The 27,782-nt window shown below is 42.0% G+C and overlaps 1 protein-coding gene across 1 annotated transcript in view; it reads right to left on the bottom strand.

Annotated features, from left to right (window-relative positions):
• LOC137504020 (protein ELYS-like) overlaps positions 1-27,782 on the bottom strand; it is an 831,023-nt gene that overhangs the window by 676,722 nt on the left and 126,519 nt on the right. Inside the window, exon 5 of the mRNA XM_068231910.1 lies at positions 24,819-24,965. Within this exon, the coding sequence (XP_068088011.1) occupies positions 24,819-24,965 (147 nt within the window). The remainder of the gene's footprint in view (positions 1-24,818; positions 24,966-27,782) is intronic.

Here is a 27,782-nt window from a genome sequence, read left to right as displayed (position 1 = left end):
ATGACTGGTTGCACTTTTCAGCTGAGGTGCACTTCTTAAATATGCTTCTTTGCAAATCTGTGCAGTTATTATAGGTGTATATATATATATATATATATATATATATATATATATATATATATATATATATATATATATATAGTGTCCTCCCCAGAATTTTTTTCCAACTGGGTAGCCGGGTGGGGTGAGATGAGAGTGCAGGGCCGGTGCTTTTCTGCACAAGAGAGGAGGAGGTGAGCTGATGACAGCCGGGTGCTCACCAAAACTAAACGGGTGGAGCACCCGGCTAAAAGAGCCTGGGGAGAACACTATACATACATATATACATACACATACATACATTATATATGTATATATATATGTATATATATATATATATATATATGTATATATATATGTATATATATATATATATATATATGTATATGTATATGTATATGTATATGTATATGTATATATATATATATATATGTATATATATATATATATATATATATATATATATATATATATATATATATATATATATATATATATAGTGGCTTGCAAAAGTATTTGGCCCCCTTGAAGTTTTCCACATTTTGTCACATTACTGCCAAACATGAATCCATTTTATTGGAATTTCATGTGACAGACCAATACAAAGTAGTGTACACGTGAGAAGTGGATTGAAAATCATACATGATTCCAAACATTTTTAAAAAATAAATAACTGCAAAGTGGGGTGTGCATAATTATTCAGCCCCCATGAGTCAATACTTTGTAGAACCAACTTTTGCTGCAATTACAACTGCCAGTCTTTGCACATCTAGAGACTGAAATCCTTGCCCATTCTTCTTTGCTAAACAGCTCCAGCTCAGTCAGATTAGATAGACAGCATTTGTGAACAGCAGTTTTCAGATCTTGCCACAGATTCTCGATTGGATTTAGATCTGGACTTTGACAGGGCCAATCTAACACATGAATATGTTTTGTTTTAAACCATTCCCTTGTTGCCCTGGCTTTAACTTTAGGGTCGTTGTCCTGCTGCAAGGTGAACCTCCGCCCCAGTCTCAAGTGTTTTGCAGACTCCAAGAGGTTTTCTTCCAAGATTGCCCTGTATTTGGCTCCATCCAACTTCCCATTAACTCTGACCAGATTCCCTGTCCCTGCTGAAGAGAAGCACCCCCAGAGTATAATGCTGCCACCACCATATTTTACAGTGGGGATGGTGTGTTCAGAGTGATGTGCAGTGTTAGTTTTCTGCCACAGATAGCATTTTGCATCTTGGCCAAAAAGTTTCATGTTGGTCTCATCTGACCAGAGCACTTTCTTCCACGTTTGCTGTGTCCCCCACATGGCTTGTGGCAAACTGCAAACGGGACTTCTCATGCTTTTCTGTTAACAATGGCTTTCTTCTTGTCACTCTTCCATAAAGGCCAACTTTGTGCAGTGCACGAGTAATAGTTGTCCTATGGACAGATTCCCCCACCTGAGCTGTAAATCTCTGCAGCTCGTCCAGAGTCACCATGGGCACTCTCCTTGTTGGGACTGGGAGTTTAGGTGGACGGCCTTGTCTTGGTAGGTTTACAGTTGTGCCATACTCCTTCCATTTCTGAATGATCGCTTGAACAGTGCTCTGTGGGATGTTCAAGGCTTTGGAAATATTTTTGTAGCCTAAGCCTGCTTTAAAATTCTCAATAACTTTATCCCAGACCTGTCTGGTGTGTTCTTTGGACTTCATGGTGTTGTTGATCCCAATATTCTCTTAGACAACCTCTGAGGCCATCACAGAGCAGCTGTATTTGTACTGACATTAGATTACACACAGGTGCACTCATCAGGCAATGTCTATGGTCAACTGACTGCACTCAGACCAAAGGGGGCTGAATAATTACACACACCCCACTTTGCAGTTGATTTGTAAAAAATGTTTGGAATCTTGTATGATTTTCGTTCCACCTCTCACATGTACACCACTTTGTATCAGACTTTCACGTGGAATTCCAATAAAATTGATTCATGTTTGTGGCAGTAATGTGACAAAATGTGGAAAACTTCAAGGGGGCCGAATACTTTTGCAAGCCACTATATATATATATATATATATATATATATATATATATATATATATATATATATATATATATATATATATATATTGGCTAAAAATCCTATTGCTGAGATGTGGAGCAGCGACCTGCCGCAACTAGCGCCTCCAGTCCTCACTGGAAAAAAAACACATTTGCAAAAGTATTCGGCCCCCTTGAAGTTTTCCACATTTTGCCACATAACTGCCACAAACATGAATCAATTTGACTGGAATTCCACATGCAAGACCAATAACAAAGTGGTGCACACGTGGGAAGTGGAACGAAAATCATAAGGATTCCAAACTTTTTTTTTACAAATCAATAACTGCAAAGTGGAGTGTGCATAATTATTTAGCCCCCGTTGGTCTGAGTGCAGTCAGTTGCCCATAGCCATTGCCTGATGAGTGCTAATGGATAAATAGAGTGCACCTGTGTGTAATCTAATGTCAGTACAAATTCAGCTGCTCTGTGACGACCTCAGAGGTTGTCTAAGAGAATATTGGGAGCAACAACACCATGAAGTCCAAAGAACACACCAGACTGGTCAGGGATAAAGTTATTGAGAAATTGAAAGCAGGCTTAGGCTACAAAAAGATTTTCAAAGCCTTGAACATCCCACGGAGCACTGTTCAAATGATCATTCAAAAATGGGAGGAATATGGCACAACTGTATACCTACCAAGACAAGGCCGTCCATCTAAACTCACAGGCCGAACAAGGAGAGCGCTGATCAGAAATGCAGTCATGAGGCCCATGGTGACTGTGGATGAACTGCAGAGATCTACAGCTCAGATGGGGGAATCTGTCCATAGGACAACTATTAGTCATGTACTGCACAAAATTGGCCTTTATGGAAGAGTGGCAAGAAGAAAGCCATTGGTAACAGAAAAGCATAAGAAGTCTTGTTTGCAGTTTGCCACAAGACATGTGGGGGACACAGCAAACATGTGGAAGAAGGTGCTCTGGTCAGATGAGACCAAAATTGAACTTTTTGGCCAAAATGCAAAACGCTATGTGTGGCGGAAAACTAACACTGCACATCACTCTGAACACACCATCCCCACTGTAAAATATGGTGGTGGCAGTATCATGTTTTGGGGTTGCTTCTCTTCAGAGAGGTAAGCTGATCAGAGTTGATGGGAAGATGGTTGGAGCCAAATACAGGGCAATCTTGGAAGAAAACCTCTTGGAGTCTGCAAAAGACTTGAGACTAAGGCGGAGGTTCACCTTGCAGCAGGACAACGACCCTAAACATAAAGCCAGGGCAACAATGGAATGGTTTAAATCAAAACATATCCATGTATTAGAATGGCCCAATCAAAGTCCAGATCTAAAGCCAATCGAAAATCTGTGGCAAGATCTGAAAACTGCCGTTCACAAACGCTGTCTAATCTGACTGAGCTGAAGCTGTTTTGCAAATAAGAATGGGCAAGGATTTTTAGTCTCTAGTTGTGAAAAGCTGGTAGAGACATACCCTAAAAGACTGGCAGCTGTAATTGCAGCAAAAGGTGGTTCTACAAAGTATTGACTCAAAGGGCTGAATAATTACGCACACCCCACTTTGCAGTTATTTATTTGTAAAAAATGTTTGGAGTTGTGTATGATTTTCATTCCACTTCTCACGTGTACACCACTTTGTATTGGTCTTTCACATGGAATTCCAATAAAATTGATTCATGTTTGTGGCAGTAATGTGACAAGATGTGAAAAACTTCAAGGGGGCCGAATACTTTTGCAAGCCACTATATATATATATATATATATATATATATATATATATATATATATATATATAATATATATATATATATATACACATATATATATATATATATATATATACATATATATATTTTACAATGTGTTTTTTTCCAGTGAGGACTGGAGGTGCTAGGAGTTGTGGCAGGTCGCTACTCCACATCTCAGCAATAGGATTTTTAAATGACCTGCAATTTTAATTTTTGGGGTAATATCAAAGTGGGAAAAAGTGGGGGGACTGAAGTCTGTGCTAAAGGGAGTGGATAGGACAGAGTCCCAGTTTATCAGTGAGCTTTTGTACAAAAGAAAGCAAGCTCTGCCACTGATGATGAACATAAGTAGGATATTGTGTATCTAAGGACGTTTATCAGGTCTGGTGCTGAAATCCATCACAATATGTATTTTGTTGGATTTAAATACACTGGGAATAGTTGGAGCCCTCTTCAGGTTGTTACTGCTGTTTGTGTCCCTGCTAAAAATAAATCCATAAACTCTTCTGCCTTCCTCATCATGCAGCAATACAAGCACTGGTGGATAAGGGCTGATTGTAGACAAGGGACAGAGTGTAGTCTGACAGTCTCAACTATTCCCAATCCTTGTTGTAGAAGCTTGAAAAATAAATAACGAATATGTTTAACCCATTTGCGTTCCGTCGTTTTCACTTGAGAAATGTTCACCTCCCATTCATTAGCCTATAACTTTATCACTACTTATCACAATGAACTGATCTATATCTTTTTTTTTCCGCCACCAATTAGGCTTTCTTTGGGGGGTACATTTTGCTAAGAGACACTTTTTACAGCAAGAAGAAAAAAACGGAAAACATTCATTATTTCTCAGTTTTCAGCCATTATAGTTTTAAAATAATACATGCCTCCATAATTAAAACTCACGTATTGTATTTGCCCATATGTCCCGGTTATTACACCGTTAAAATTATGTCCCTATCACAATGTATGGCGACAATATTTTATTTGGAAATAAAGGTGCATTTTTTCCATTTTGCATCTATCACTATTTACAAGTTTAAAATTAAAAAATATATAGAAATATTTCATCTTTACATTGATATTTAAAAAGTTTACACCCTTAGGTAAATATTTACATGTTTTTTTTTATTGTAATTTTTTTTTTTATATTAAACATTTTATTTGGGTAGTTTTGGGAAGGTGGGATGTAAACAATAGGATTATAATGTAAATGTGTGTTGATTTTTATTTTTTTTTTACTTTTAGTTGTAGTATTACTTTTTGGCCACAAGATGGCGGCCATGAGTTTGTTTACATGACGTCACTCTAAGCGTAACCTACACTTAGAGAGACGCATGGGGGAGTTAACAGCCAGAAAAGGCGCAGCTTTTGAGAGAAGCTGTCGCTTTTTCAGCGGGGGAGAGGAATCAGTGATCGGGCACCATAGCCCGATTCACTGATTGCCTGGCTAACAAACCGCGGGCCGGGAGCGCACGTGCACGCGCGCGATCGGCCGCGGTAGCGCGCATGGTTCCTGGACGTAGTTTCTACGTCCAGGAACCAAAATAGGCTAATGTATCATTTTATAGGTGGTACAGCATTTGGAGTGTAAGTTCTCATTGTATGGTGTGGATTGTTTGGGGGTATTAAGCTTGTTATAGTGAGTCTGTTATAGTGAGTCTTGATTGATCATACATTTGTAAGTCTAATTAAGTGTTGTTTAACTGAAAGTATGGTAGCATGTCTGAAAATATTTACCAATAGATATTGGGTCCTCCCAAGAAATATATGTGTGCTGATGTATGTATGAAAAAAGTATTAGAAAAGATGTGAGAAATTTAAAAGCAATGCTATGTGAGACAACACTTGTTACGTTGAAAAAGAGGGAAGGGAAGAAAGGATGTTAAAATAAGTAAAGTCAACTGTGCTGATCTTACGAGTGGAAGTTGAGTTGTTTCAAATGAGTTGTAGTAAATTTAACTTTAAACTTCAGTCATCCTACCTAATAAAACCTAAGTGTCGCTGCGTCCAGCAGCTGTCCCTGTGTCCCAGGTTTGTTGTTACAGCGCATGTGCGCAGTAACGGACAGCTGGGACCAGGGAGCTAGGTGGACGGGTGCGGGCGCACGCATGCGCACTGGTGGCGGCCGTAAAAAGACCTAGAGCCGTTTTTAAACGGGCTTGGGTCTACTAGTGCTGATATAAATGTAGTGTGTGACCAGATAAGTTACTAAACTGTTTAGTACTAAGTATTCTGTTAAGTTACTAAAAGCTATGTTCATTCTAGTTTTATTTTTCTGTTCATATTGCAAGAATGATGAAAACAATTTGGGAATCTCATAACAGAACTGAGGTATTTTGAATTTGTAAATAAAATGCTTAAACATTTAAAGGGAAATGTACATTAATGCTTTAGAAGCAAATTCCTTTGCGACTCTCCGGCCTGTCCAGGTACAATTTGAGAGGTGTGGGAAGCAACTGATGGTGCATCTGGGGAGGTTTTTCTGAACAGCAGAAGTTGACCCCCCGCACCACCTAATATTCACAGGGTGAAATTGGGGGCCAACTAAGCTTGTAGGTGGCTGAATCAGACAGCTTCATAACCCTGCCCACATCAGTTTCCTAACAGGTGTAATGCCCAGACAGGGTGGAGACAGGTAAATTAATTGGTAATGTTAAATACTTAGTTGTGGATTTGATTGTCATTGTTTCCATAGTTCTGTTTGTACCAATATCATGCTTTTAAAGGGGAAGCAAAGCCAGTCACTTGATAAAGTGTCAGAAACAGGTTACCAATGAGTATATTAAATAAATTTGGTAGTACCGAGGTTGAGAAATAGGAAGAGGTTAGGAAAAGAAGGGGTAGCCTTGGTCCAAAATATATTTGAGAAAGTACATACATGGTATATACATTTTGGGAATAAGCACACGCCCACTAAGCTGTTAAACTTTTTTTTCTCCCTTGAGGACCTCTCCATAATAGTTTTGAGAGGTTTTTTTTTTATACCCGCTTGGCTAATCTAATCTGATGAACTTTGACATCCTGTCTTTTTCATTGTTACTAATTTGCCTGCACAAGTGTTCTTTGTTGCTAGACTTGTCCACTTGGAGATACATCTGCAATGTCACCTGACTGCTGAAGACTTTGGAGATTGCTTAATCTGATTACATTCTAGTAGACTGATGCACACATAGAAGGATGAGCCCTCCTACGCTTGTACTGCTCATGTGGTGGTATTCGTCGTTACCTGCCTTCCTTCTCTGTCATCCTTTGGGAAGGACTCCGCCTCTGCTGTTGCAACTATAATGGAAGTTGAGTTTTACCCTTTCCATGCCTCCCTACAGCCTGGCTGCAAGTGCCACATCTGAGGCCTCTGTTTCCATGCTTTTGTGCATGCCCAATGCCTTACAATGAAGCTGCCCAAGAAAGACTCTGGGTGTGACCACACGGGGGCTATATGTCCAGCTCTCAACCACCACTGTCTGTTTGTTCCAGACAGCAAGAACTTGGCAGGCAAACATACGTGTTCCTCATGAGGGCTTGTGCTGCTAATTTCACCGCCCTCCATCACCCATCAAATGAACAATATTCTACTCTAGATTTATCAAACTACAATAATGAACTGACTTTTTTTAATGGACTTACCAGAAGATCATTTTTTTCAAAGTGCTTTAAGAAGTTTGAAACTTATGGGTGATGTCTATATGAAATATTATGCTGATGTGCTCAGTGTGTTCCAACTGTAATATCTATGTGTCTATCCTTCATAGCAAACACGCAGAGCACATACCCAGGGGCACACTTAGTATTGCTACTAAAATATAATGATCCTGTTTAAATTCAGGATCAAAGGGAGGGTTGTAATGTCATATTTTTGTTTATTCCTTTCCTTATTGTATATAATCTCATATAAAGAAAGTAGCATGCTTCCTTTTAGCAAACAGAGGTCTCTGTTCAAACACCATCAAACACCACTGCCTTCTCATCCATTCATTACCCTCAGAGTTGTAATACACATGTCCATTACCAATTACAATGGACCAGGAGATAACTCCAACTCGAGCTCACTCCAACCTGAATTATCGCAAATTCTTTCTGTTTTAGGAAAGCAAACTTTTGTTTTATATTTAGGCTATAACACTCTATTGATAGGTATTCTTTTGCTGCAGTGGAAATAGACTCTCACAGGTAAATATAAAACAAAAGTTTGCTTTCCTAAAACAGAAAGAATTTGCGATAATTCAGGTTGGAGTGAGCTCGAGATGTCTCCCAGGCACCACTGCTGAATATATGCAAATTAACCATTGTGCCCTTAGAAGCTAAACACACCTCCAGAACCGCTGGAATGCAATGATGTGTCAGCTTGTTAATATGTACAGAGCCATAATAATCCAACATGCATACAGACTAGTTCGGATTGTTTGATCCTCATCAGTGCATGGCATGGATTAATGTGGCTCTATGGAGTAGGGTTTGTAAATCCGAGAGGCACAGACTAACCAGCAAGCTCATGGTGACCCAGAACTCATTGGGGTGTGTAAGGGACTACAATGGTCCTAAAAGCCCCCTTACTAAGATGTTAAGAAAAACAAAAGTTTGCTTTCCTAAAACAGAAAGAATTTGTGATAATTCAGGTTGGAGTGAGCTTGAGATGTCTGCCAGGCACCACTGCTGAATATATTCAAATTAACCATTGTACCCTTAGAAGCTAAACACACCTCCAGAACCGCTGGAATGCAATGATATGTCAGCTTGTTAATATGTACAGAGCCATAATAATCCAACATGCATACAGACTGTTTCGGATTGTTTGATCCTCATCAGTGCATGGCATGGATTAATTTGGCTCTATGGAGTAGGGCTTGTAAATCCGAGAGGCACAGACTAACCAGCAAGCTCATGGTGACCCAGAACTCAGGTAAATATGTTACAATTACACTACCTCACTGTTGTATATTCAGCTGTCCTACTAGGGGTAGTGGGAAGTAACAGCCCACTGCTAAAATGTGTCTTATTGATTGAAAAATTCCTGAACTGTCTTGTGGGAAAGTTGTAATTTCCTGATCTGTGCTTTGGGAAAGTAAACAGAAACAATGCCTGTATTTGCATGTGCTTGTCTGGAGGTGTATACATACTGGACCCTGAAGCTGAATAAATCAGAGTGTATGAGCTGCATTTAAGTGTGCAGACTCTATGCTCTCCTGCGCAGAAAAGACAGCATTTTGGTATCTTGGGGGACTGAGGGTGGAGGCCTGGAAACTAGTTCTTTAAGCTGGTGTCAGAATTGGGATCCGTTAACAATAGTACTGGGTAAGTAATTCAATTAATTACTACCCTATACTGTTAACACGGATTGCCTGAACCCGGGTTAGCGTTCTGAGAGTGAAGGAATTTGGGATTCCTAAGGGGAAGGGATCTGATATCCCAGTAGAAATTAATGAATGAGTGAAAGCAGTACTGTATGCCATAACTGTTGTCTTTAAACCTAATGTATATTGATGTATAGTTGGTTAAGTATTATAGTTGTTTTAAGTGTTTTTACTGAAGCAAGGGCGTGACGTGCAGTCCACATTTGGAGGCCTGGAAACAAGTTCTTTCAGTATTGTATCAATAATGGCCACTTTTAAGGAGATTATGGTGCATCTTTGATATGCTGTTTTTACATGTATTAGGCAAGATACGTGGAGCAATTAACCCTGCATGATTTCCATGCATCTTCTCCAAACTGTGCTGCTGTTACTGTGTTAATGCAAAGCATTAACAGCAGCACAGTGTTGAAAAGATGTGTGCAGACCATAAGGGGTTAATTGCTCCTGGTATCTTGCCTGTGCTGGCTGGGATTCAGCAGCAAATATGAAAAACTTAAAAACCACATGAAATGTTGCAAAATGAAAATCAGATACATAGGATCAGGGGCGGACATACGGCCGTGCCGCCGCACGAGGGCCCCTGAAGTTCCGTTTTCTTCAGGGGCCCATTAAGTATTTTTTTTTTTTTTTATATTTTTTTTTTTTTATTATTTTATTCCCGGGGGGCCCCCCGACTCCTATCCTCCCTCCCTCCCTCACCTCGGGGGGCCCCCTCCCGATATGCGCGGCGGGAGAGCGAGCGAGCGGCAAATGCAGGAAGGGCTCTCCAGGCATCCGCTAGAGGCCCAGCCGCTTGGTCTCCAATATGTCTCCAGTTGGAGACATATTGGAGACTCAGCGGCTGGGCCTCTAGCGGATGCCTGGAGAGCCCTGAAGACTTCCTGCATTTGCCGCTCGCTCTCCTGCCGCGCATATCGGGAGGGGGCCCCCCGAGGTGAGGAAGGAAGGGAGGGAGGGAGGATAGGAGTCGGGCCCCCCACCCGGATAGCCACCCACCCGGCTACCTAACCACCTACCCACCCGGCTACCTACCTACCCACCCACCAGGCTTCCTACCTACCCACCCGACTACCTAACCACCCACCAGGCTTCCTACCTACCTACCCACCCGGCTACCTACCCACCCACCAGGCTTCCTACCTAACCACCCACCCAACTACCTAACCACCCACCCGGCTACCTACCCACCCGGCTACCTACCCACCCACCAGGCTTCCTACCTAACCACCCACCCAACTACCTAACCACCCACCCGGCTACCTACCCACCCGGCTACCTACCCACCCGGCTACCTACCTACCTACCCGGCTACCTACCTAACCACCCACCCGGCTACCTACCTAACCACCCACCTGGCTACCTACCTAACCACCCACCCGGCTACCTACCGGGCTAGTTACCAACCCACCCACCAGGCTACCTACCCACCCACCCAGCTACCCGGCTACCTACCTAACCACCCACCCGGCTACCTACCTAACCACCCACCTGGCTACCTACCTAACCACCCACCCGGCTACCTACCGGGCTAGTTACCAACCCACCCACCAGGCTACCTACCCACCCACCAGGCTACCTACCTACCCACCCACCAGGCTACCTACCCACCCACCAGGCTTCCTACCTACCCACCCGGCTACCTACCTACCCACCAGGCTACCTACCCACCCACCAGGCTACCTACCTACCCACCCACCAGGCTACCTACCCACCCACCAGGCTTCCTACCTACCCACCCGGCTACCTACCTAACCACCCACCCGGCTACCTACCTACCCACCCACCCGGCTACCCACCCACCAGGCTTCCTACCTAACCACCCACCCGGCTACCTACCTAACCACCCACCCGGCTACCTACCGGGCTAGTTACCAACCCACCCACCAGGCTACCTACCCACCCACCCGGCTACCCACGCACCCACCAGGCTACCTACCTACCCACCCACCGGGCTACCTACCTACCTACCGGGCTAGTTACCCACCCACCCACCAGGCTACCTACCCACCCGGCTACCTACCCACCCACCCACCAGGCTACCTACCCACCCACCCACCAGGCTACCAACCCACCCACTCACCCACCCACCCACCCACCAGGCTACCAACCCACCCACCCACTCACCCACCCACTAGGCTACCTATCCACCCAACCACCCATGGGAGCTGCTCGCCGGATGGAGGCTGGGACAGGAGGTCTGCTGCTGCAGGTGAGTAAATGTTTTTGTTTTATTTATATTAGCAGGTGTATGTTCTGGGCAGGTCTGCCACATGATTGCATGTATTTTCTTCGCAAATCTGCCGACATGATTGCATGTATTTTCTGGGCATATCTGCCGACATGATTGCACGTATTTTCTGGGCATATCTGCCGACTTGTTTGCACGTATTTTCTGGGCATATCTGCCGACTTGATTGCATGTATTTTCTGGGCATATCTGCCGACTTGTTTGCACGTATTTTCTGGGCATATCTGCCGACTTGATTGCACGTATTTTCTGGGCATATCTGCCGACTTGATTGCACGTATTTTCTGGGCATATCTGCCGACTTGATTGCACATATTTTCTGGGCATATCTGCCGACATGATTGCACGTATTTTCTGGGCATATCTGCCGACATGATTGCACGTATTTTCTGGGCATATATGTGTATTTTCTTGAGAAAACCTGCACAATTATGTGAATTTTCTGGGGAAAGGGTCACCAAAACTTGGGCCCACTGTCTTTGCGTTGCACTTTTCAAGGGAACCTGAGGTGAGAATAATATTGAGGCTGCCATATTTCTCTCCTTTTAAGCAATACCAGTTGCCTGGCTGCCGTGCTGGTCCTCTGCCTCTTATTCTTTCAACCATAGACCCTGAACAAGCATGCAGCAGGTCAGGGGTTTCTGACAATATTGTCAGAACTGAGAAGATTAGCTGCATGCTTGTTGCTGGTGTAATTCAGTTTATTACTGCAGCCAAATAGATCAGCAGGGCCGCCAGGCAACTAGTATTGTTTAAAAGGAAATAAACCCTCACCCCGGGTTCGCTTTAAGTTACAGTTAGCTCCGCCCTCATCCGGTCATTGCCACGCCCGCCGCAGGCTCTATCCGCTAATTTTTGCCGCGAGGTTGTAGCCACGCCCATATTTTGCCGCGACGCGCTACGCGCGCCGCAGGTCATAGGGGGCCCACAATTACAATTTTGCACAGGGGCCCACTGCTGGCTGTGTCCGCCACTGCATAGGATCTATGTGTTCACAGGACACTGGTCTCTCCCCCTCAGCTGAAATGTACGTTAGTGCTGCCCAGATTAATGTGCTGATTAATGTCATAGTACAGGACAGGTTAGCGGAGAACTGCTTTGACAACGACAACATGCTGTGCAGGGTAACCCGACACTTTACTTGTGATTTAGTGAAAGACGCTTCTCAGAACACAGCCAGCACTAGAGCCGTATTCCTTTGAACTTTCCAGTGTTTAGTTTAGTCACGCTTGCGATACCTGTCATGCTGCTCTCTTCCGGCGCTGCATTCATATGAAATTGGCGCCGGGAGACTTAGCCGCAGGATACAGTTGGTATGGCTTGTCCTGCTGCTGCACAAGTTCCCGGCGACGTTAATTACTATTCCCGCTCTAGGTCCACGTGGATAGTGGGGAATTATATAATCCGTCTTCCAGCTATAGATGGAGGCCGACTTATAGTGTTTTAAACGCAACTTCAACTCTGTCTTCTGACGGCACCGAAGTTACTCAGTGTGCGGGCGCTATAGCCATAATTCCTATGGCCTATGGTTGCGCCAGCTGTGCCCAAATCTTCCTGCGCTGAAAAGAACTGCTCTGTCCGGCGCTGTACAGTGACGATATCATTGTATCTTACAGCCAGCGCAGACATTTCAGGAGGGAGCAGCAAGTTCCGGGTACATGTATCATGGCTGGCAGGGGGAAGAGTGTCAATTGCAGCCAGTGCCCTCTCAGAAAAGCAGTGTGCACCAGTTACACCAAGAGCAAGAGCAGTGATCAGTGACTGGAACAGAGGATAGTGAGCAGCATATGAGCGGCTCCAACCCCGCAGCCAGCGGCGGTTGGAGCATTACAGGTAGTGAGCTACTTGGAGCACTACAGGCTGCATGAATGGGCTCAGTGAATAGCGGAACTTCATTCGCAGCCAGCTGGGGGATCGACATTACAACACCAGGAGGATGAATAGAGCAGGGGACGCACCATATGCAGCCAGCAGTGGGGAGCTGCATTTCGGCAGCCAGAAGTAGGATGAATACACAAGGGGGGACACAATCTACAGCAAGCGTGGGGCAGCATTACAGGCAGGAGAAGGGAGCAAAGATAGAGCAGAGGGACACTTTATACTCAGCTTCAAGTCAGAAATGTAGGTCTGTCCCGAGTATAAGTCCCCTCCCCGTACTTCAATTCAGTAGATCAGAACTAAATTTCTCGACTTATAGTAGAGTATATATGGTAACAGGGGTGCCTGGTAAAATGGGTGCAAGATATTCCTGATAGTAGAATATGGGTCATCTTACTGATATTCTACTATCCCACTCTGTGTCCTGACTCTCACATTACACCTTCCCTAGCTTTGTCTAACAAACAATACATTCCTAACACTAATCTTCCCTCTCATTCTCTTAATTTGTTTAGTCAAATCTGACTCTTCATGACCTTATGTACTTTTGTAGTTTTGTCAATCTCCTCTGTTCTTACACCTAAACAATATCCTACCCCCTACCTACATCTAATGGTGGCCACTAATGATCCAACCTTTCTCATCCAATCTTATCACTTCTATGTAATATAAGGGACTCTCTAAGGGCTCTTTCACATCAGACAACGCGTGCAGGGGCCGTTCTCCTGCACGCGTTGATAGCCTGCGGCGTGTCGTCGGATTTCTGTGGTGCGACACAATCAGCGGCGGTAGCTATTAATTGAACCGGATGGAAAACGCCGGCTCCCGGGTGTGTTGGACGAAAAACAGCGCCGGGGTGTGTCGTAACCGCAACGTACTGAAACGCAGCGTCGGGTGTGAAAGGTAAAATGAAAGTCTATGGACTTTCATCTTACCTTGGTCAACACAAACTTTAGTGTTGCGTTAAAACGCTGAAAGTTTGCGCATATGTGAAAGAGCCCTAAATGATGCATTCAATATATTCACTCAATTTACCTTTATACTACATAGATTTGGTAAGATTGGAGGAAAAGATTGGATCATTAGTGGCCACCTTAACACTAATTATTACAACTCCCCAGCGCTTGGCTATAGTATGGCCGAGAAGCCACTGTTGCAACCTAAACCTTTGTGCCCCCAATAGCCAAACCTTGGCACCCAATGTAACCCTCTCTGAGTCCACACCGCCGAACAGCACTTGGCTATACTGTTGCTGAGTACTTATTACTGGTCTCCCGCCACTCCACTGTTAGCCGGGGTTTGCCTAAACAATAGACAAATTCTGGTGTTCAAATTACATACTCAGTGCTGCCATGGTATTGCAACCTATAGCAATGCCCTAATAAGCACATGTGCCTCTTTCCCATTTTTTCTGATCCATACAGCTTTAGACTGGGAGGATCCAGAAGTGACTCAGGGTGGGCATGCAAGTAACAATACAATTAGGATGAGGCAGTAGTCCCGGCAGGTCGGCACAGACTGGGCAGGGAAGCATCGGTGCCAGGGGAGTTTGGCATGTAGCATGGTAGGTCGGGTACCCTTTTTTTTTTTTGAGGACTAGAATGATTGTGCAGTTATTCATGTTTATTTAGACCAACAAACAACAGTATCAAAAACCCCAGTAAAAGCAATTAAAACCAGCTGCTCTGCCACATAGCCAGCCCTGTCTAATAAGGTACTGAAGTGCACCTGCACATTAGTAATGCTGATCTTCAGGGGCCCCTTGTATTCGTAGCAATGTGAGCAGTTGTATGTATACAAGCAGTTGTATGTATAGAGCAATCGTCAATCCACACCCGTGTGTCAAGTTTCACGTTTCTAACCAGAAACACTCATCTGTGCTAGGGGGAGGGATTAGCTGTAACAGGTGATAAATTAAACAGGAAGTGTAGGCAAAAGCCCTAATTTTGGTGGAGGGCTGTTTCACTTCACTGCTGGGAATTGTGAGCACTGATTATATTACATTGCTGTTTGTAAATTGTGTTTTGCTGCTGTGATATCTGGTGACTTGTGCATTGCGGGTTTATCTGATATCAAGTGTCCGTTTTTAAAAGTACAGTACGGGAGCATAAAGTCTCAATATGTAGACAAGACAAGGCAAAAAGACAGTGGGAGCCTAACATTATGGGAGGTGGAGAGGGGGGTGGGGACAGAGTAAAGATTAAGGAGGTTGGTAAAACTTCAAGCAGCCCATTTCATATAAACAAAATTGGTAAATGTGGTGGTAAAAATATAAAGTGCATGGTAACCAATGATCGGAGCCTTGCAAATAAAATAGACGAACTAGAGTTAATTCTGAATGACAAAGGCTATGACATTGTGGAATAACCGAGACATGGATGGATGAAAGCCATGACTGGATAGCTAATTTAAAAGGATACAATGTGTTTAGGAAGAGAACAGGGAAAAAAGGTGGAGGGGTTTGTCTCTTTGTTAAGAATTCTTTTACAGCTGTCCTCAATGATGAGATGGAGGAAGATTGCGAAGATGTGGAGTCCGATTGGGTAAATATTCATGGTGGAAATAAAAGTTGCCAATTTCTTATTGGGGTATGCTACAGGCCACCTCATATTAGTGAAGCTGCAGAACTGCGATTACTACAGCAGATTGAAAAAGCTGCAAGTAAAAATGAGGTCATAGTTATGGGCGACTTCAACTTTCCAGACATTGACTGGGGTATTGAGGCTACCCATTCTGGTAAAAGCAGCAGATTTCTTGGAAGCACTACAGGACAATTACTTGACTCAAATGGTAACGGAACCAACTAGGGAGAATGCGTTACTGGATCTGATCATTTCTAATAGACCAGATAATGTATCAAATGTGCAGGTTCAAGAACATTTGGGAAATAGTGATCACAACATGATAACGTTTGATCTGATGACTGATAGGCCACGGGGCAGCGGGACCACTAAAAATTTTAGAAAAGCAAAGTTCAATCAAATTAGGCAGGCGCTAAGTTTGGTGAACTGGGATAATGTACTACAAGTGGAGGAAACTGAAGGGAAATGGCAAGCTTTTAACTTATTCTCAATCAATATTGTAGTATGTATATCCCATATGGAAACCAAAGGTCTAGGAATAAAAAAAAAGGTCTCTATGGATGAATAGAAAGGTTAGGGATAAAATTAAGAGGAAAAATAATGCCTATAAGGTCCTAAAACAGGAGGGGGCCGAGTCTGCACTAAGCAATTATAAGGAGTGCAATAAAAATTGTAAAAAAGAAATTAGGCTGGCAAAGATCGAAGCTGAAAATCAAATCGCTAGGGATATCAAGTCTAACCCAAAAAAGTTTTACAAGTACATCAACTCTAAAAAAAGAAAGGTTGACTGTATAGGACTCCTAAAGGATGAGGGTGGGAACTCAATGGTGGATGACCAAGGTAAGGCAGAGTTATTAAATGCTTTCTTTGCTTCTGTCTCCACAAATGAAACCGCACTGTTGCAAATTACAGAGGCAGAAGAGTCTCACTCTTCTAACTGTAATATTAAATACTTAACGCAGGAAAAAGTGAAGGCAAGACTAAATAAATTAAAAATAGACAAGGCACCTTGTCCGGATGGCATGCATCCTCGGGTCCTAAAGGAATTAAGTTCACTTATAGATAAACCCCTTTATCTTAACTTTTGTGACTCTCTTTCAACTGGCAGAGTCCCAGTGGATTGGCGTACAGCCCACGTTTTCCCATTATTTAAGAAGGGCAAAAAAATCAGATCCAGGAAATTATAGACCTGTAAGCTTAGTATCAGTTGTATGCAAACTATTTGAGGGGTTACTAAGAGATACTATACATGACTTCATAGTAGAAAATAATCTTATTTCTCAGCATCAACATGGGTTTACTAAAGACAGGTCCTGTTTGACTAACATGCTCAGCTTTTATGAGGTAGTGAACGCTAATATGGACATTGGGAATGCTGTAGATGTGATATACTTGGACTTTGCAAAGGCCTTCGACACTGTTCCCCACAAAAGTCTGGTGCAAAAGTTGAGGATGCAAGGACTGGGAAAGAGTCTGTGTGCATGGATAGGGAGGACAGAAAACAAAGAGTTGTGGTCAATGGATCATACTCAAAATGGGAGACTGTTAGCAGTGGGGTCCTACAGGGGTCTGTACTTGGTCCAGTGCTCTTCAATGTATTTATTAATGACCTAGTAGATGCAGTAGTGAGCAATGTTGCTATTTTTGCAGATGATACAAAATTGTGCAGAATCATCAACTCTCAGGAAGATATTGCAACAGGATCTGGATAGGATGGCTATATGGGCACATACATGGCAGATGAAATTCAATGTAAAGTCATGCTTTTTGGTCGTACCAATGGTCTAGCACAATACAAAATAAATGGGATACAGTTGGGGACATCCAACGTGGAGAAGGACTTAGGAGTACTCATCGACAACAAGTTAAATAATTGTACTTAATGCCAAGCCGCTGCAGCTAAAGCTAACAAAATTTTGGGATGCATTAAAAGGGAAATAAAAACTCGAGATGCTAGCATAATATTGCCCCTGTAACGCTCTAGTAAGGCCACATCTGGAATATGGAATTCAGTTCTGGGCACCACATTACAAAAAAGATATTGCAGTTTTAGAGCAGGTGCAGAGACGAGCAACAAAATTGATACGTGGGATGGAAGGTCTCACTTACCAAGAAAAGTTAGATAAACTGGGTTTATTTAGTCTAGAGAAAAGACGCCTTAGAGGGGATCTAATTAACATGTATAAATACATCAGAGGGCAATATAATAGCTTGGCGGATGAGCTTTTTGTCCCTAGTCCTTTTCAAAGGACTAGAGGACATGATCTGCGCATGGAGGAAAAACGTTTTTGCCATTTATTTAGTAAAGGGTTCTTTACAGTAAGAGTGATTAAGATGTAGAATGCATTGTCACAGGAAGTCGTTATGGCAAACTCTATACCTGCATTTAAAGGGGGCTTAGATGCTTTCCTTGCGTTGAAAGACATTCATGGCTACAATTACTAGGTAATGCCTAATGATGTTGATCCAGGGATTTTATCTAATTGCCATCTGGAGTCGGGAAGGAATGTTTTCCCTTTTGGGGCTAATTGGACCATGCCTTGTAAGGGTTTTTTCGCCTTCCTCTGGATCAACAGGGATATGTGAGGGAGCAGGCTGGAGTTGTACTTTGTACTGGTTTAACTCGATGGACGTATGTCTTTTTTCAACCAAAATAACTATGTAACTATGTACAATTATGCGTAACCTGGCATGCCCAGCAGACAGACAACATAGCTGAAACTTGCGCCATCTCGTGCAACTACAAGAGACCCGGGGTATATACATCACCATCCAGCAGGACTTCAACAAGTGGCGGCGGCAGTATAATGTATGGTGCAAGCAGCCAATGTTTAAGGCAACCAGGAAGAAAGCAGAGGCACAGGGGATCCGTTCCTGAGACGTCAGCATCCAGGTGACACTTTTCGGCCAATAGCAGCTTTTCTCAGACATGAGACATCATTACTGACTCTCCCCTTCTGAGAGCGGGACTTGCTTATTTGCATTAAAGAACATGTGTCCATTTAAAATCACTTTTAGATTCATGTCACTGTTCAATCCAATGTGATACATAGAATTGCATTCATGGATCCAAAACTATCCTTTTTTTCAGGGGTCCTCTGTCAGTGTCTCCCCTGCGGGGGGCTGATGTTTATCTTATATATTAACATGATTAAGGTATTTGGGGTAAAAATATTAAATATCTTTATCATTATGTATATGTTCTTGTATCCTTACTTTGAAGAGAATATATGTTTTCGCAATATAATTTTTTTGTTCATATTTTTAATTTGTAGCAGAAAAAAACATTTTCACACGATTGTTGGGCATTAATAATTTTGTAATTTTACAATAAACATCACATGAGAAAATCAAACAAGAACAGTGCAAAAATGGATCTCAACAGCATAACAGCTCCACTGCTTTTGACTACTCCGTAAATAGGAGCGTGAATGATTTGCAATAAAGTAAAATACCTTTGTAGGGATAGCTGTAACTATTATCATATTTTAACTATCTTGTCTTGTTCCAATAAAACAGATCTATCATCAAAACACATTAAAATTTTGCAATATAAATTTTGTTACAACTACATCTTAATTGGTGCACTTCCTTCTCAGTGGAGCATGAAATGTAACCATTAATAATGAAACTTTCTTATTGACCGAGTACCTAAGCAGCTCGTGGTGACCCAAAACCATTAGAAAAGTATAGGGGACTAAAAGAGACCAAAAAGCCATCCTACAAAAAAGCAATGTTTAATGTGATTTACCTTAATGTCACTGACTGTCCTCAGAGGCGCTCACAATCTAATTCTACCATAATCCTAGTCCAATGTCCTACCATATAATTATTATGTATTTATAAAGCACTGACATCTTCTGCAGCACTTTACAGAGTACATAGTGATGTCACGGACTGTCCTTAGAGGAGCTCACAATGTATTTCCTGTCATAGCATAAGGTTCTGAGCTGAGACTAAGCTAATCCTATCATAGTTTTATGTCCCCCAAAATGTTTATGTGCCCATGCATTAAAATACTTTTACCTGTGACTCCATCTGCTACTGGATTCCGGTTTACTTCTGCATTGGCGTCACACCTATAACGCTGCCAGCCACGTGGGACCCAAATGCCTAAGTACAGTGGACACTAGCAGTCAGAGTGACAGGTAAAGTATTATAAATCATGGTAACTTACATTTGGACAGTGGCTGGGGGTTCCATTGCGCTCGTCCACAATATTGCGCGCTTTTAGCATCGCGTACCTGATCGACCACGTCAGCAGGAGATTTTCCAGCATGCCCCATTAATACAGTTGACAATTTAGGCCCAAAATTGTCTGATGTACGGCCACATTTAGGGTTGCAAAGTAAAGTTTTTACTACCTTAGTATACATTGGTGTTTTATTTTTGTATTATCTTTCTTATTAGCTGCAGTTAGATTATAGTAAAGCTTTTTAATTATATTCTCTGGCAAACAATAACCATGATCGTTGATGTAACTGCAGCTACATTATTACTGTAAGGCTGTTTGCTCACCAACCCTGCCCCCACTGAGGGCTGGTTCACACTTGGTGCTTTAGCAGCGCTTTGCTGATTGCCGGCGATCAGCAAAGTGTTGCTGCTAATATATCCCTATGGATACATTCTCATCAACATTCAATCAACACTGCAAGCAACACTTTGGTGACGTTTGCACTGCGGTTCTCGTTCTATTGAACAGGAATCAAGTGCAAATCACAGTAAAATGTGAGATTTTGCCTGTCAAATTGTGATCGCGGACACCATTGCAATTCAGTCTCCAATGCAAACCCCACACTGACAAGCTTTGGACTGAAGTAAAAAGTACTGCAGTTCTTAGGGCTATTGTCAGTACTCAGTCTATGTTATGTATGGAGCTGAAATTAAAAGAAAATGAAAAGTTAATTAGCACCAGCAAATTTATATCATGCTCTGGTCCTTTCACTGTGACTCCCCCACCCACCCCTCCCTCCCTCACGGCAGGAAGCTCTGTGTGTCTCCCCATTAAGGGCTAATTCACACTCTAAATGCAAATTCTGACCACAACTGTAATTTGATTCCCATTCAACAGAACAAGAATCGCTTTGCAATAGTCACCGAAGCACTGCTTGCAGAACGTTTGTGATTTTTGCAGATCACAAAACGCTGCAGTGAGAATGATCCCATAGGGATACATTAGGTATGGTTTGTATAAATATTAGTAGCAAAAATATATAGGTAGAAAAAACAACGTTTTGTAAAAAATAATACCTTTTAATGGCTAACTGATAGAGTTAAATTATGCAAGCTTTCTGGGATCTAGTCCCCTTCTTTAGGCATATGAGTTTTATGGGAGAAAAGCGCTATAGAAATGTTATTGTATTGTATTGTATATTTCCAGATGTTAGCTGAAGTAAAACACTGATGCAGGTAAATAGTAAACACGAAGATGACAGTTGTGCTGGTTACTATTTATCTGTTAGGTGTTAGGTGATCAGCAGACTGGAGCCAGTGAGTTAGTACAACCATACATGAAATCCAACAGGTTTCTGAAGATCATGAAGCCAAATCAATCATGTTACATAAATAGTCATGAATCCTGTTCCACAATTTAAACCTTCCGTTAATGTCTTGAACATTTTCATAAATTTGTACTCAGAAATGTTTCTTGATTGTTCATTTTTGAAGTTACTCTTAAACTGAACCAGAGATGAAGGCATCCTCATGTATTTTACCACATATATCTGTGGGAACATTAGAGAAAACACCTACCCTGCTCTCTGTTTCATTATTTACTGATCAGATTGCATCTAATCAGCCCAGATAAAATCCCTGACAGAGTATTCACTCTGGCTTTGCTACAATGACTCAGCTATAATGATTCCTGAGCAGAGCCACAAGGTGGCAGGCTTCGGCTTGAAAAGACAGCACAGAAGACAGGTATAGACTAGACTCCGCTATAAAGATTCCTGAAGAAAGCCAGACTGAATGCTCAGTCTGGGATTTTATCAGGGCTGATTAGATGCAATCTGAACAGTAAAAAAGGAAACAGAGAGCAGGGTAGGTGTTTTCTCTAATGTTCCCACTGATATATGTGGTAAAATACATAAGTGTGCTTCATCTCTGGTTCACTTTAAGAATAAGTACTTTTAGATCTTGCATGCGGTGTCCTGGTTCACAGAAGTGTTGGCTCACTGGTGTGTCCATTGTACCCTCACTGACAGTGGCGTAGCTAAGGAGCTGTGGGCCCCGATGCAAGTTTTACAATGGGGCCCCCCCAAGCACTATATACATAACAATTGATACGGAACACCAAAACCTCCCAATGGCAACTACAGTGTCAGAGGTGCAAGAAGGGGATGGGGAGCTGTTTGTTAATGATCCCTACTATTCAAAGTATCTATAGACGTGATTCTTATGAGCACAGGCGGAATAGAGAGCTAATACTGTAATTGAGGGAGGGCCCTTCGGGGCCCCTTTGGCCCAAGGGCCCCGATGTGGTGGCTACCTCTGCACCCTCTATTGCTACGCCCCTGCTCACTGATTTTCAAGCGGTGATGGTTCATTCTTGTGTGCAGTTTTTGTCCAGTTTCTCCTATATAGATTCCTCTTGAGGGGCATTTCATGCAGCGTATCATGCATATAACATTGGATGTCTCACAGGAAAATTGGTCTTGTATTTGATGATATTTCTGTGAGTTTCGTATTTGTATTTGGCTTGTGCCCAAAATATAAGGGCAGTTCTCACATCTTGTGTTATTGCAAGGTAATGTGCCTGGAGTAGAAATAGCCCGAACCTCCGATTTTCGAACCTCCTGTGAAAGTTCGGTTCGCGCGAACTTTCGCGAACCACAATAGACTTCAATGGGGAGGTGAACTTTGAAAACTAGAAAGATTTATGCTGCCCACAAAAGTGATGGAAAAGATGTTTCAAGGAGTCCAACACCTGGAGGGGGGCATGGCGGAGTGGGATACACGCCAAAAGTCCCAGGGAAAAATCCAGATTGGACGCAAAGCAGCGTTTTAAGGGCAGAAATCACATTGAATGCTAAATTGCAGGCCTACAGTGCTTTAAAACATCTTGCATGTGTATCAATCAGGGAGTGTAATTTGAGTACTGCTTCACACTGACACACCAAACTCACTGTGTAACGCATCGCAAACAGCTGTTTGCGTAGTGACGGCCATGCTGGACTGGTGCGCACCATGGCCAGAGTGCAGGCCATGGCGGTTTTCAAGCCCATATGGTCACTGGGCTGTGGTAGCTCAACGATAGAACAACAGTGACTGTGCAGCTGATCAAATTTGGTCTGTCCAGAATGAAGCAACGGCCTTATCTTTGGTGTGCCACCCCCCGAGACACTCATATAGCCGGCGGTTATTGCTTCACTGTGGTATGCAAGCCCCTTCACTGTGGCAAGGTAATAATCATGAAGGGGAATGTTGCAGCTGCAGTGCAGCCAGAAAATTAAAGTAAAACCTGAGTCAGCTGAGTTACAGTACGTGATATGCTGCATGTTTGTTCAGGGTCTATGGCTAAAAGTATTAGAGACACTGGATCAGAAGGACAGAAGGCAACTAGTATTGTTTATAAGGAAATAAATATGGCAGCTTCCCTATCCCTCTCACCTCAGTCAGGTTCCCTTTAAATATTTGTACTTGAATACACATTCTGAAGGCAAAATTAGAGAGGCTGAAGTTTGGTCAGCCCATGAGGCTGTACTAAGAGACCCTATTTAACAGACCTAGGCCTTAATGCAATTCACTTTTTCCTCTAGAGTTTTCTCCTAGGTGATCTTTTCACATCTTGTCATAATGCTTTTAAAGGGTACCAGAGATGTACCCTAACTGAAAAAATGAAAAATAAGTTATACATACCTGGGGCTTCCTCCAGCCCCATACGCGCTTTTCGATCCCACGCCGCCATCCACCACTGCTCGCATCTACGAGAACCGACTCCCGTCGCTGACGTCATCGGAGCCAGCTACGCAGGAGAAGTGATCCCCTCTACATATCTCTCCATACACTGCTGCAGAGATACGCAAAGAGCGCACTTCTGCTACGCTTAGACTGGCTCCGACTGACGGAACAGTCAGGAGCCGGTTCTCGTAGCTGCGTACAGAGGAGGACGGCGGCGCGGGATCGATCAGCGCGTATGGGGCTGGAGGAAGCCCCAGCCATGTATAAAATATTTATTTTTTCAGCTCTGGTTCCCTTTAAACCACTGGCAAGCAAGACAATATTCAAAATAATATGAATATTGAATAAGTGCTAAATCAAATGACCTGATCAAGCAAATTCAGGCCTTAGAAAAAAAAATCATGAACAATTTCTCTATGGTAAACAAAAAAACAAAAACCATTATTTCACACAGTCACTTCTCTGGTGAAGTATTGATTAATGTGGCTAACGACCTTGACACCCCACTCAAGACAAATGACTCACAAATCCAATAGTAGTATGCAAATATTCAAAGTGTATTAACCACTGGGAAACCTTTCATAAACATGTACTTAAATGGTACACCCCAAGGAAACTTTTTTTATTCTCTTAATCTACAGTGGACAGGTAGCTATGCCGATTCCCCTCTAACATTCTCCACATGCATATTACAAGGGTAAAAGTGGTGGAAGAAGGTCGTGATGGAAGAGTAGAAGCTTCCTCCAACCATGGTAAGGTCAACAACTTTCACTAGTTCTCCCAGGTAAAACTGGGGGCTCAGTTTATACTCAAATAGACCTATGTTCAAATATATACAGTATGAGATTTGTATATAAGCTACATAAAACATGGCAAATAAAATATTTACTCCACTATATTTTAATTGTTACTAAATAGATTTCATAGGAGGAAGGCTAACAATAACTGAAAATCAGATACTGACTTAAGCTAAATATTTTTCACTCTTGCTGTACATTTTAAATGACAACCCAACATGAAAACAATAACACATACAATTATACCTGGTAATCATTGTGGTCCAGAAGCCAAAATCCTTGAATTAACTTTACGAGACCACAGGGGACAGAAAAGGCAGTTGGAAAGGATTCTATGGAAGAGTTAGGCTTGTCTGGAGAGGAGTACATAATATCTAATAAAAAGTAAATTGTCTGCATACCACAAAATTAAGGATAACTGAAATTTTTATATTTTCAATGTCACAATATTTATTGACTTGTATTGCCCATACATGAAATAATAGTAACAGTTTGAGGACCAATTCTAATATTCAACACGTGCCATTTTGACAAAGCATGCAAAGCATTTGGTCCATTTGCAATGTGGGTGCTACTTGGCTTATTTGCAACATGCTGCTACTTGGATACTGACAGGTAAGGTTGAGCAAGATTCAGTTTTGCAAAACTGAAGTGGGGTGTTAGTGGACACGGGCCGCAGCACAAGGGGTTAACTCATCTGTGTTGCGGTACTTTACCCCCCATCTGCCCTACACTTGTGCCTTCATAGGCGGAAGTTCAGAAGGATAGAGAGCAGTGTGCAGCACATCGCCAACTCAACTCTCTTTGCTGCTGCCTGCACCAATAAAACAAGCTGGGTAATTTAGCTGCAAGTAAAGCCAAATTTCGCTAATCGCTAGCTCCTCTATCCTAACAAGGATATGAACTGTGAAGATGTACTTCCTTCCTAGAGACACAAAAGGGAAAAGAGGCTACCAAGGTATGATAAAATGGAGTTAAAAACAACAAAAATTAAAAAAGTGTGAGGTGGCTTGCCTTAAAGAAAAAAATTAAAATAATGAACCACAAACTTTAATTTGCACTGGCAACGTGTTGTGTGGGCCTGTGCAGAATACAGTGCCTAGAAGTATCAAGTACAAGGCGCTAAGTGCTCAAGCACTACAGACATATATTAGTATACAATATACAAGGCACATAAGGGATATAAAAGTTATCAAAAAGTATAAATAAAAATTGTATACACACACACACACACATATATATATATATATATATATATATATATATATATATACATATATATATATATATATACATATATATATATTAATATTATATATATATATATATATATATATGTAATATATATATATATATATATATATATATATATATATATATATATATATATATATACAGGATCTTCTCAAAAAATTTGCATATTGTGATAAAGTTCATTATTTTTTGTAATGTATTGATAAACATTAGACTTTCATATATTTTAGATTCAAATACACACAACTGAAGTAGTTCAAGCCTTTTATTGTTTTAATATTGATGATTTTGGCATACAGCTCATGAAAACCCACAATTCCTAGCTCAAAAAATTAGCATATTTCATCCGACCAATAAAAGAAAAGTGTTTTTAAAACAAAAAAAGTCAACCTTCAAATAATTATGTTCAGTTATGCACTTAATACTTGGTCGGGAATCCTTTTGCAGAAATGACTGCTTCAATGCAGCGTGGCATGGAGGCAATCAGCCTGTGGTACTCCTCAGGTGTTATGGAGGCCCAGGATGCTTCGATAGCAGCCTTAAGCTCATCCAGAGTATTGGGTCTTGCGTCTCTCAACTTTCTCTTCACAATATCCCACAGATTCTCTATGGGGTTCAGGTCAGGAGAGTTGGCAGGCCAATTGAGCACAGTAATACCATGGTCAGTAAACCATTTACCAGTGGTTTTGGCACTGTGAGCAGGTGCCAGGTCGTGCTGAAAAAATGAAATCTTCATCTCCATAAAGCTTTTCAGCAGATGGAAGCATGAAGTGCTCCAAAATCTCCTGATAGCTAGCTGCATTGACCCTGCCCTTGATAAAACACAGTGGACCAACACCAGCAGCTGACATGGCACCCCAGACCATCACTGACTGTGGGTACTTGACACTGGACTTCAGGCATTTTGGCATTTCCCTCTCCCCAGTCTTCCTCCAGACTCTGGCACCTTGATTTCCGAATGACATGTAAAAGTTGCTTTCATCCGAAAAAAGTACTTTGGACCACCGAGCAACAGTCCAGTGCTGCTTCTCTGTAGCCCAGGTCAAGCGCTTCTGCTGCTGTTTCTGGTTCAAAAGTGGGTTCATGCTTCCTTCCACTGAAAAGCTTTATGGAGATGAAGATTTCATTTTTCAGCATGACCTGGCACCTGCTCACAGTGCCAAAACCACTGGTAAATGGTTTACTGACCATGGTATTACTGTGCTCAATTGGCCTGCCAACTTTCATTACCTGAACCCCATAGAGAATCTGTGGGATATTGTGAAGAGAAAGTTGAGAGACGCAAGACCCAACACTCTGGATGAGCTTAAGGCCGCTATCGAAGCATCCTGCGCCTCCATAACACCTGAGCAGATTGCCTCCATGCCACACCGCATTGAAGCAGTCATTTCTGCAAAAGCATTCCCGACCAAGTATTGAGTGCATAACTGAACATAATTATTTGAAGGTTGACTTTTCTTTGATTTAAAAACAGTTTTCTTTTATTGGTCGGATGAAATATGCTAATTTTTTGAGATAGGAAATTTGGGTTTTCATGAGCTGTATGCCAAAATCATCAATATTAAAACAATAAAAGGCTTGAACTACTTCAGTTGTGTGTATTCGAATCTAAAATATATGAAAGTCTAATGTTTATCAGTACATTACAGAAAATAATGAACTTTATCACAATATGCTAATTTTTTAAGAAGATCATATATATATATATATATATATATAGACACACACACACACACACACACACACACACACAGTGGATTGCAAAAGTATTCGGCCCCCTTGACGGTTTCCACATTTTGTCATATTACTGCCACAAACATGAATCAATTTTATTGGAATTCCGCATGAAAGACCAACACAAAGTGGTGTACACATGAGAAGTGGAACAAAAATCATACAGGATTCCAAACATTTTTTACAAATAAATAACTGCAAAGTGGGGTGTGCATAATTATT

This window comes from Hyperolius riggenbachi, chromosome 4, assembly GCF_040937935.1.
Source record: "Hyperolius riggenbachi isolate aHypRig1 chromosome 4, aHypRig1.pri, whole genome shotgun sequence".
NCBI lineage: Eukaryota > Metazoa > Chordata > Amphibia > Anura > Hyperoliidae > Hyperolius > Hyperolius riggenbachi.
This window is presented reverse-complemented; position numbering and strand designations above follow the sequence as displayed.